General features: G+C 48.8%; 2 protein-coding genes across 2 annotated transcripts; both read left to right on the top strand.

Annotated features, from left to right (window-relative positions):
* Positions 1-977: 977 nt before the first annotated feature.
* Positions 978-3,995, top strand: PRR11 (proline rich 11; the record flags this gene model as incomplete). Its single annotated transcript, XM_084219199.1, has 9 exons — positions 978-1,087; positions 1,438-1,585; positions 1,780-1,902; positions 2,159-2,389; positions 2,527-2,625; positions 3,133-3,242; positions 3,357-3,416; positions 3,504-3,600; positions 3,930-3,995. The coding sequence occupies 9 exons, from the start codon at positions 978-980 to the stop codon at positions 3,993-3,995; spliced, it is 1,044 nt and encodes a 347-aa protein (XP_084075325.1).
* A 907-nt stretch (positions 3,996-4,902) lies between these two features.
* On the top strand, positions 4,903-9,877 carry SMG8 (SMG8 nonsense mediated mRNA decay factor). Its single transcript, XM_084219337.1, has 4 exons — positions 4,903-6,605; positions 7,348-7,493; positions 7,879-8,754; positions 9,342-9,877. Exons 1-4 carry the CDS (start codon positions 4,922-4,924, stop codon positions 9,537-9,539), a joined length of 2,904 nt encoding a protein of 967 aa, XP_084075463.1. The 5' UTR covers positions 4,903-4,921; the 3' UTR covers positions 9,540-9,877.
* The last annotated feature ends 274 nt before the right edge of the window (positions 9,878-10,151 follow it).

The raw sequence follows: 10,151 nt of genomic DNA, 5'->3' as shown, positions 1-10,151 counted from the left end.
GAGCGCTGCCCGCAGCCGATTGGCGGCACCGAGCCCGCTCGTCCAATGGCGGCGCCGCTCGCCTCAGCGCGGCCGGGCCGGGGCGGGGCAGAGCCGGCCCCTCCCCCGCGAGGCGTGGGCGGGCCTCGGCGCGCCGGCCAATCAGCGCGCGGCTTACATGCGGCGCGTGGGGGCGCCGGCAGAGAGCGGCGCTGCCATTGGCTGGGCGCGGCGCGGGGAGCGGTTTGAATCGGCGGCGGCGGCGGCGGGCGTGGAGCGCGGCCCGGGGGACGGGGCGGCCCCGGGACACCCTCGGAACACCCTCAGGACACCGCCACAGGTGTGTGCAGGTGATGTGTCTGTGTGTGTGAGAGAGAGAGAGATATCCACGCTCTCGGTGCGGCGTCCCGGGTGAGCGCGGCTGGGGTATCACCGGTCAGGGACCGGCCAGGGCCGCCCCCGGCATCCTTCCGTGGCTTCTCCGTGTCTTTTGTCACCGTTCTCCCCAAGCGTCGTTTTCCCCAAATTGGGTGCTTGGCACGTCAGGTTAATGAAAAACTGAACATCTGTTTATTTTTATTGTGCTTACATATTAATAGTTGCAACGCTTCTATTTAATAATAATACCTCTAATTACTTTCTTATTTACACTTATTTATAGTATTATTTATAATGTTTTTCATGTGTATTTATTTAACTAATTAATATTTTTATTGTATTTATAATAATTATTTATTAATGCCATCTATGATACAACTAGAAAAGGGGAGGAATAAGCCCATATGAAACCGTGCTTCCTGTGTGCAAACACATCCCTGTGGATCATATGAAATCAAGGATGTGTTTTCTATCACTGGTCCATAATAATTCCACCAAGGCTGCTGAGAGGAATCCATTCTGTCTGGATTTCTGTGCTATTCTCTTTGGTGGCAGCTCTGTCCCAATGTATAATTGGATTTATGTCTCTACATCCATTTCAAATGTCTTTTTCCCCAGTAATGGCGAGGTATAAGAAATGCAAACGAAAACGAAGAGCCCGAGCGAAATTTCGACTGGAAAAGAAGAGAAATGCTGCAACCCCCCAGGGCTCAGCTTGTCCCTCTCCACGGTAAGAGGCTCTGCTTGAATTTTGCCTTCTCACTCCATCCTTGGGTTTGCTGTTTGCTCCCAATGGCTCATGGAAAAGAGGCAAAGATTAGTTGGCACTCCATGGTATCTTTTGGTGTCACCTTGGAGATGTTTCTACGATTAATAACCAGGAAAGGCAGTTTGAATAAAAAAGTATTTCCAATAGGATTTTCCCCCCACCCTTTATTGAAATGTATCTTGGCCTTTCCAGGTTTCTGTGATCACATTTGCTCTGTTGTTACCTGCTTGTAATTTCCACATGATTGGTCACAGTTACTTTTTTAAAGGCTGAGATGATAAATAAAATTCTGGCCTTCTCTTCTGTTGCAGGTCACCAGCTCATCTCCCTCTGAACTCATCACCAGCCCCAAGGTGCTCCCACTGGCCTTTAGCCTTGCCCAGTGTAAAAAGTGTGGTCAGACCCTTGACATCAGCAGCATCATTTCTGTACTGGTGGTGCCAGAGCAGGGTTGCACAGGTAGATCCTTTCTTTGATATTAGATTTTTCTGTTTTTAACAGGGATTAATTGCTGTTTACTGAGTGGGAAATATTTTACTGTACCAATTTCTTCTGTTCTGTTACTACCCCTCCTAAAAATCGGATTGATCTTCAGAAACATCTGAAGAAATCAGCACACAAACACACATAATCTTCTTTCTTTTTATGCTTAGAGCTTTCAGGTGGTTAAAGACACCATATTTCCATCACAAGTCTACTTAAGAGAACTAAATACATTCAGGGAGAAGCTGGAGAAGTTGGAAAGTGAATTTTCCAAGCTACAGGGAGCCCTCCAGGTCAGTCTCAGTCCAGCTGGGGCAGGGTAACGTTTGTTTGTGTGAGGATAAGGAACTGTGCTCAGTGCAGATCACTGAGATCTGGGCAGCTCCTCAGGGGCATTCTCTGCACTCAGAGCTGCTGCTACCTCACAGCTGGAGGGTCCTGTTTGTATCTTTACAGCTCAGCCTTGGCCAGCACCTTTGTTCTCTAAAACCCCACCTACTTTTTCTGGTGGGTTTCCTGTTCTCTTTATTTATTTAATGTCATTTTCAGGTGAACGGAGGAGCAGCTTTGCCTTCAGAAAGTTCCCTTTGCCAAAGGTGTCACAAGCCAGTCCTGGGTGCTCCTGTGGGGACACAGATGGATCCTCCACCCTCAGCAGCCGTGCCTGTGTCCATCCCTCCTCCTCCTCCTCCTCCTCCTCCTCCTCCACCACCGCCGCTGCCTCCACCAAAACTGCCTCCAGCTCCTCTCCTCCCCCAACGGGGCACAGCCTCTCAACTGGTAGGAAATCAGAAGGCTCCTCTATTTTTTATTTCATGCCTGACTTCCTTTTGGACCTGGACTCATCAGCACATCACTCTGTGAGTGCTCAGCCACTTTCCATTCCTGATTTCCCTTCCAAACCTCTTTGCTGTCAGGCACCACCAGTGAAAAAGGATGGGCCCATGCACATCACCCTCAAAGACCTCCTGAATGTTAAACTGAAGAAGACAAACAGCAACCTGAGAATGGACAAGGTAAACTGGAGGGTGAATCAAGGGAAAATCCACCCTGGAAGTGCTCTATTTCCTGCCTCTTTTTTTTTTTTTTTGATAAACTGATTCTCATCCAAACACCCAGTGATAGTTTCAAGTGACCATTCTAATTCTGCACCTGGGCTTTGGAAGGGAAGAAATAAAGAGACAAACTCCAATCTCACCTGGCACTCAGGATAGCTCTAATTCTCTAATTTTACATTAAGGCCATCATGTAGCTTTGTGTTTTATCAGTACATTTTTCAACTCCTTTTGGCCAGCTGGAACTTTGTTTGCAGAAAAAAAACCCTTGTTTAGGTTCTTTTTGGATGTTGTTTATTTCCTAAATCTATTTTTATCCAAGGCACATTCAAATCTTAATAATTAAAAAAAAGTATACAAGCCATAAACCACAAAAATCTTTCAGATTTATTAAATATTAAATGGATTTCAGGGTAGTGAGATTTTTCTGGAGTTTTATTTGGGGTAACATTTCTTTCCTTGCTGTAGGAACAATCACCAGTGAAGCCACGCAGGGCATTAATTACAGTCACAGATCTACAGAGTGTTAGTCTGAGACCTAAATCCAAGCCATCACCTCATGCTACAAAATCTTTCATGTAAGATGCTTTCTTCCTTGATTAGATATTAGATTTTTTCTGTTTTAAACAGTGATTAACATTTTTTACTGAGTGGGAAACATTTCATTGTACCAATTTCTTTTTTTCTCTTAGTACCTCCCCTAAAAATCAGATTGATCTTCGGAAGCATCTGAAGAAAGTCGATATACAAAGGTCTGTTCCTTTCAATTATCTTTAATTGTTTTTTTTACTCTAGAAAAGCTAGAGAACCAATCAAACTAATCAGAATTGCCCTTTCAGAAGTCCTGGTGGCACTCCTCTAAATAGTAAAGAGAACACTGAATGTGGCTCTGGGCTGACCCCAATAATGACACGGGCACTACGGCGCAAATTTCAGGCAAGTCACTCTGTCCTTCTTCTTGGAATCATAAAGTGGCTTTAAAATCCACAGAATTCCCTACTGATTTAAGGGCTCTGCAGAATGGACATGCCATGGCAGGTTATTTGACAATCCCAAGAGGAAAATTTGCTTTTTTGGTGGCCTCAATGCAACTTTCACAGTCATAGTTCCACTTTGCAGAAAAACAAAATGTGATGGTTAATAGCATCTTTTATTTTACTGATTTGTTGTGTTTGTTTTAAGGTGCCAGTTAAGAATTGCACTGTTTTATCTCAGTGATAATGAGCTCAGATATCCAAGTCCTGACCCTTCCCTTCTTTTGACAGATGGCTCACCCAAAGAGTCCCTCGCCTGCACGGCTGAGTGCTGCAAACAGCTTTGATGACAAGTGAAAAGGAAAGTAGGTTTATGGAACAATTTTCCATTTGTGGTCAGGAAGCCACTTGAATCCCATTTTTATTACACTCAGGCACATGTATTTGTAAGTAAATGTAGTGTACAGGAAAACAGGGCATTATGAAACCCTGTTAAGCAGATTGTGTTTTATATCTCTCTGTATTGTCTCTCAATTTGGTTGCATCTTCATTCATAATGGAAAAAAAATAGGAAATTTCCCAAGTCTTTTGACACCTGGGTGCTGCTGAAGCAGGGACTATTATATTCCTAGCACTGGTGCTGCTTGTCATACAAATATGTGTTTGCTGAAATTCAGTATTTTTATATCTTATTTTTAACAAAAAATATCTTGACGGTATTTGTACAGTTTCAAAGAAAAACAACAGTTTAATGCCACTAACGTTATTAAAGTGGAAAGCTGCAAGCTTCAACAAACAGTTCGAGTCTGTGCCTACAAATGTATGAAGCCCTTGCACTGTGTATCACTGCTGGCTGATCACGATTAAAAGGCTGCATTGCTCCAAGGCGATGAACTCAAAGCCTCCTTCCAAGTCCAGTTCACGGGATGGGCAGAGATGCCTGGACCGCGACACAGCTCAGGGCAGAGCGTGAGGCGCGGTGGCACAGCCCTGCCCGGCATCCCGGCACGGTCCCCCCGGCGCTCCCGGCCGTGCGGAGCCGACCCTCGGGGGCGATGCGGCCCCGCGGTGCTCGCTGTGCTGTCACCCCCGGCCGTGCGGAGCCACCCCTCGGGGGGGGTGCGGAGCCACCGGGCTCGCTGTGCTGTCACCCCCGGCGCGGTCCTGCGCCCGCCCCCCGTGCCCGTGTCCGCGCCCTCCGGGGCGGAGCCGCTCATGCGCGGGACCGGGGCCGGGGCTCCGCCGCTTCCGGCCGGGAGCGGGGCCGGGAGCGGGGCCGGGCGATGCCGCTGCCCGGGGCCGGGCCGCCCGGGGCCATGGGCACGGCCGTGGGGCCCATGAGCCTGCGGGAGCTGCTGCTGGCGGCCGAGGCGGGCGGCGCGGCGGGCGGCGAGGAGGAGGTGTGCGTGGTGGGCATCTTCGGCAAAACCGCGCTGCAGCTGTGCTCCGAGAAGGAGGCCCTGGTGAGCACCGTGTGCGACCGGCAGGTGTTCCCGCTCTTCCCGGAGGAGGATCCCGAGCTGGCGGACGGCGCCGCGGGGCAGGAGGGGGACCCGGCCACCAAGGACTACAACCAGCTGCAGGCGTACTACAGCCAGGAGAGCCGCGTGCTGTACCTGGTGCTCACCTCCATCTGCGACACGCCGCAGCTGCTGCGCGCCTGCGGGGACCTGGCGGCGGCCGAGAACAGGGAGGCCGGGCCCGGCCACCCCTCCGGAGGCCCGGCCCCGCTGCCCCACGCCGAGGCGCACGAGTTCTGGAAGCACCAGGAGAAGCTGCACTGCCTGAGCCTCCTCTACCTATTCTCCGTGTGCCACATCCTGCTGCTGGTGCATCCCACCTGCTCCTTCGACATCACCTACGACCGCGTGTTCAGGGCGCTGGACGGGCTGCGGCAGAAGGTGCTGCCCTCGCTGAAGGCTGCCATCAAGGACTGTCCTGTCGGCAAGGAGTGGAAGCTCAACTGCAGGCCATGCCCTCCACGCCTCCTCTTCCTCTTCCAGCTCAACGGGGCTCTAAAGGTGGATCCGCTGCCGAGCAGGGGTCAGGACCCCTGTGGTCACCTGGAAAAGCCACCCCCCAAGAAGCATTCCCCCAAGAGGAGGCTGCAGCACGCTCTGGAGGATCAGATCTACCGCATCTTCCGCAAGAGCCGGGTGCTGACCAACCAGAGCATCAACTGCCTGTTCACCGTGCCCGCCAACCAGGCTTTCGTGTACATCGTGGCTGGTGGGCCCCAGGATGGAGACGATCCCGTGGCCATGCTTCTCGACCAGCTCAGGAGCAACTGCACCATGAGAGAGACTGACTCGCTGCTGGCTCCCACCCTGTCGGGACCCAGGAGGTATCAGATGATGAGGCACGGCCGGCAGCAGCTCTCCTTCCATGCAGAGAGCAGCAGCTCCAGCTCTAGCTCCTCTGGGCAGCTCGTGGACTGCACCCTCAAGGAGTTCTTGTGGCAGCACGTGGAGCTGGTGCTCAGCAAGAAGGGCTTTGAAGACAGCGTGGGGAGGAACCCACAGCCCTCTCATTTTGAGCTCCCAACCTACCAGAAGTGGGTGGCAGCTGCTCTAAAACTCTATGAAGTGACCATCGAAGGCAAAGACGATGACCCAACCTGTGGTGAGCTGAGCTCAAAAATCATGAGCAGCATCAAAGTTTTGGAAGGCTACTTAGACATAGACACCAAGTTCTCCGAAAACCGTTGCCAGAAGGCTCTGCCCATGGCCCACAGCGCCTACCAGTCCAACCTGCCCCACAATTACACCATGACAGTGCACAAGAACCAGCTGGCCCAGGCCCTGCGTGTGTACAGCCAGCACGCCCGGGGCCCAGCCTTCCACAAATACGCCATGCAGCTCAACGAGGACTGCTACAAGTTCTGGAGCAACGGGCACCAGCTCTGCGAGGAGCGGAGCCTGACAGACCAGCACTGCGTGCACAAGTTCCATCTGCTCCCCAAAGCAGGTAAAGGTGCTCACTTGTGCTTTGGTTTCATGGTTTAGTTTTATATCTGTGTTAAAATGTCTTGGGCTGAAAGCACCGACTCTGAAATGCTGAGGGAGGTGAAAGTTTGCAGCTTTAAAGGTTTGTGTTCAAGGACTGGGTGTGGCACTCGGTGCTGTGCTCTAATTGACAAGGTGGTGACCAGGCAAAGGTTGAACACGATGATCTCCGAGGTCTTTTCCACCCCAGATGATTCTGTGATCATCTCTACAGCGAGATCATAGCCAAGCTGCTGTGCAGGTTTCCTTTATGTTGAGTTTAGGAGCCAGTCCACTGTTGGTAGTAACTCTTACTCTGATTGTCTGATTTTAGTAGTAACTCTGATCCTGTCGTACTAGCTAAAAGCAACTACACTGGAGTCCTTCTAATGAGAGGAGTGTAAGAACAAAGTTCTCTGAAAAGCATAAGCATCCCCCTTTGTTTTAAATAACCTGGTTGATCAGGGAGTCAAAACTGACTTCTGCAAGTTTCTTGCAGGCAGAAGAACTTGGAGCCTTCAGGAAGAGGTTGTGAAAACAAATAAGATTTGGTTTAATGGTATAACCTCCACTGGAACTTTGTATTATTAAAAGTGGGAAGGGGAGAGTTGCTTGACAAACATTTTGTATTTGTGTATAGTAGGGAGGGAGCAATGGATGAAGGGAATAAAGAAAGTTTTGAATGGTGAGCAATTTGCCCAAGGTTTGATTGATTTTGCTTTTAGGGGAAAAGCCAGAAGCAGACAGAAATCCTCCAATTCTGTACCACAACAGCCGGGCTCGTTCCACTGGTGCCTGTAACTGTGGAAGGAAACAAGCTCCTCGGGAGGACCCCTTTGATATCAAAGCAGCTAATTATGACTTTTACCAGGTAACTCTTAGGTCTCTCGGTGCTTCAAGCAATGCTTTTGTTTCAGCTGCAGAGTCTATATTCTGAAGTGACCACAAGTTTCCTCTTAACCTTACCAACTTTTTGCTTGGGGGAGACATGTCTGGGAGCAAAAATGGGCTGACCAGGATGGGCAGTTCCAGTCTTTACCACACACACAGGAGCATCAGTTAATGCACCTGTTTACACTTTGAATGTATTGGTCTGTGTGAATTTTAAATAATCAGGTCTGTGGGCCATGTTCCCATTGCTGCTTTGGTTTTCACGTGGTGCAAACCTCTTGAATCTTAATTATAGCTGCTGAATGTTGTGGCTCTGAGCTCCCTCATCTCGGGGTGGATACTAAACCACCTTTTCTTTCTCGCAGCTGCTGGAGGAGAAGTGCTGTGGAAAACTGGAGCACATCAACTTCCCCATATTTCAGCCAAGCACACCTGACCCGGCGCCGGCTCGGGACGAGGCATCGCCCGCCCCTCCGGAAGGCGAGATGGAGAAACTCAAAGAGAAAGAGCCTCAGACTCAGGGAGAGAGCACAGGCCTGAGCTTAGCCCTGAGCCTGGGCCAGTCCACGGGCAGCCTGGGCACTTACCCACCCGATGCCCAGGGTGGAGGGGACAATGCAGAGAGCCACGGGCAGAGCGGGGACTCCAAGGGTGAGAAGAGGCCGAGCCTGGTGGATCGCCAGGCGTCCACTGTCGAGTACCTCCCCGGGATGCTCCATTCCAACTGCCCCAAAGGCCTTCTGCCCAAATTCTCCAGCTGGTCACTGGTCAAACTGGGGCCTGCTAAGGCTTATAACTTCCACACGGGCTTAGATCAACAGGGTTTTATCCCGGGAACAAACTATTTAATGCCTTGGGACATTGTCATCAGGACGAGAACTGAAGATGAAGGAGATTTAGACACCAATTCCTGGCCTGCTCCCAACAAGGCCGTTCCTGGGAAAAGGAGCGCCGTGGTGATGGGAAGAGGCCGGCGGAGGGACGACATCGCTCGGGCTTTTGTGGGCTTTGAGTATGAAGATGCACGTGGGAGGAGGTTCATGTGCTCAGGGCCTGACAAGGTGATGAAGGTGATGGGAGGGGGGCCGAAGGAATCTGCCCTGAAAGCCCTCAATTCCGACATGCCCCTGTACATCCTGTCCTCGACGCAGGGACGGGGCCTCAAGCCCCACTACGCCCAGTTCATGAGGCTCTTCGTGGTGGTTCCCGATGCTCCTCTGCAGATCACCTTAACGCCTCAGGTAGGGAGTGCAGCAGGGAATCTGGGAACAGCAGAGGCAGGGCTGGTTGGGGAAACATCAATTAACCTTAATTGACAGCAAAAGAGTCTCAAGAAACTCCAACTCAAACCAGCTTCAGCCAAGACAGTTGTTTCCAAAAGTATGTTACATAAGCACTTAGGATTTCTTAAGCTTCAATGTGCCGTATTTATACTTTGTACTTACTTTATAGTATAAAGTATACAATTTATACTTTATACTATAAAGTAAGTTTACAAAAATATTGGATTTTTGAGTTATTGGCATTCCCTGCTGTATTAATGGCTTTTATTAAAAAATAAAAAAAAACTAGCAATAAACTCTTTAAGAATGACTTTGTCATTTTAAATGTCATGGAGAAAAGCAGTGACTCATTGCTCAATTATTATTAGTTACAATTTGAATTTAAGAGGTGAAAAAATGTTGGTTTTTCTTAATTGGAGAATTCTTCACCGTTTCTTCCATTTTTCTTTTAATACACAATTGAAAAAAAATTCCATTTGCTTTTTATTACCTTTTAAGGTTGTAATGACATTTGATTACCTACTCATGTTTTCTTTTGCCTTTAGGTTCAACCAGGACCACCACCCTGTCCTATATTTTACCCCGAGAAGCAGGAAATCACCCTTCCCTCTGATGGACTCTGGGTGCTGAGGTTTCCCTACGCCTACGTGACAGAACGGGGGCCCTGCTTCCCTCCCAAAGAAAGCCAACAGTTAATGAGCTACAAAGTTCTCCGAGGAATACTGAAAGCAATCACACAATAAGGATGGTTTTGGGTATCTCTCTTTGAGTTTAAGAAGGCTGTCTTCAAATCCAGCTCGTGGGTTTTGGTTACCCAACGGTTGTCACTGCAATTGTGTGAAGCCCCCACTGTATTTCACTGGAATGCGGTCAGATTGGAAATAAAGTTGATATCAAAGCAGGAAAAGGGATCTGAGACATGTAAATTTTCCATTTATTAAGTTTTCATATGTAAAAAATAAAAGCTGGTTTTCATAAAGTGCTGATCCTGTATTTCTAGATGTTTTGATGACAGTGCTTTTCTCCATCCTGTCTTTTAGATACCTGTTTAGGAATATTAAAAAATTAGCACTGCCTGAAATCAAGAGTTTACTTTGTCATATTGAGGCAATGATAAGCAAAATCTTTTCTTTTTCTGAATGAGCTATTTCTATGTAAATGATGCTTTTAATGTGATGATGGGAGAAATCATTTTGTGTTCTGATGTATATTAACTGTGCTCACCTGTATCAAGTGACTCTCAGTGCCAAAAGATCAGCCACAGTAAATCGACTTTTAACTGAGGTAAGATGTAAGGCTGTATGCTGAGACCTAATTTAATTTCTAGAATATTTGTTTCTAATTAGCATGCACAC

The sequence above is a fragment of the Fringilla coelebs genome (assembly GCF_963513975.1).
Source record: "Fringilla coelebs genome assembly, chromosome: 20".
Classification (NCBI taxonomy): domain Eukaryota; kingdom Metazoa; phylum Chordata; class Aves; order Passeriformes; family Fringillidae; genus Fringilla; species Fringilla coelebs.
Note: the sequence above shows the minus strand (reverse complement) of the source record. Positions and strands in the feature narration are given on the sequence as shown.

What these genes read in the sequence shown, in the direction of transcription:
- SMG8 (XM_084219337.1), top strand. Translation starts at nt 4,922, where the DNA reads ATGCCGCTGCCCGGGGCCGGGCCGCCCGGGGCCATGGGCACGGCCGTG. An exon ending in CCATCTGCTCCCCAAAGCAG is followed by an intron (nt 6,606 to 7,347) that starts GTAAAGGTGCTC and finishes TTTTGCTTTTAG; the next exon opens with GGGAAAAGCCAGAAGCAGAC. An exon ending in CTAATTATGACTTTTACCAG is followed by an intron (nt 7,494 to 7,878) that starts GTAACTCTTAGG and finishes TCTTTCTCGCAG; the next exon opens with CTGCTGGAGGAGAAGTGCTG.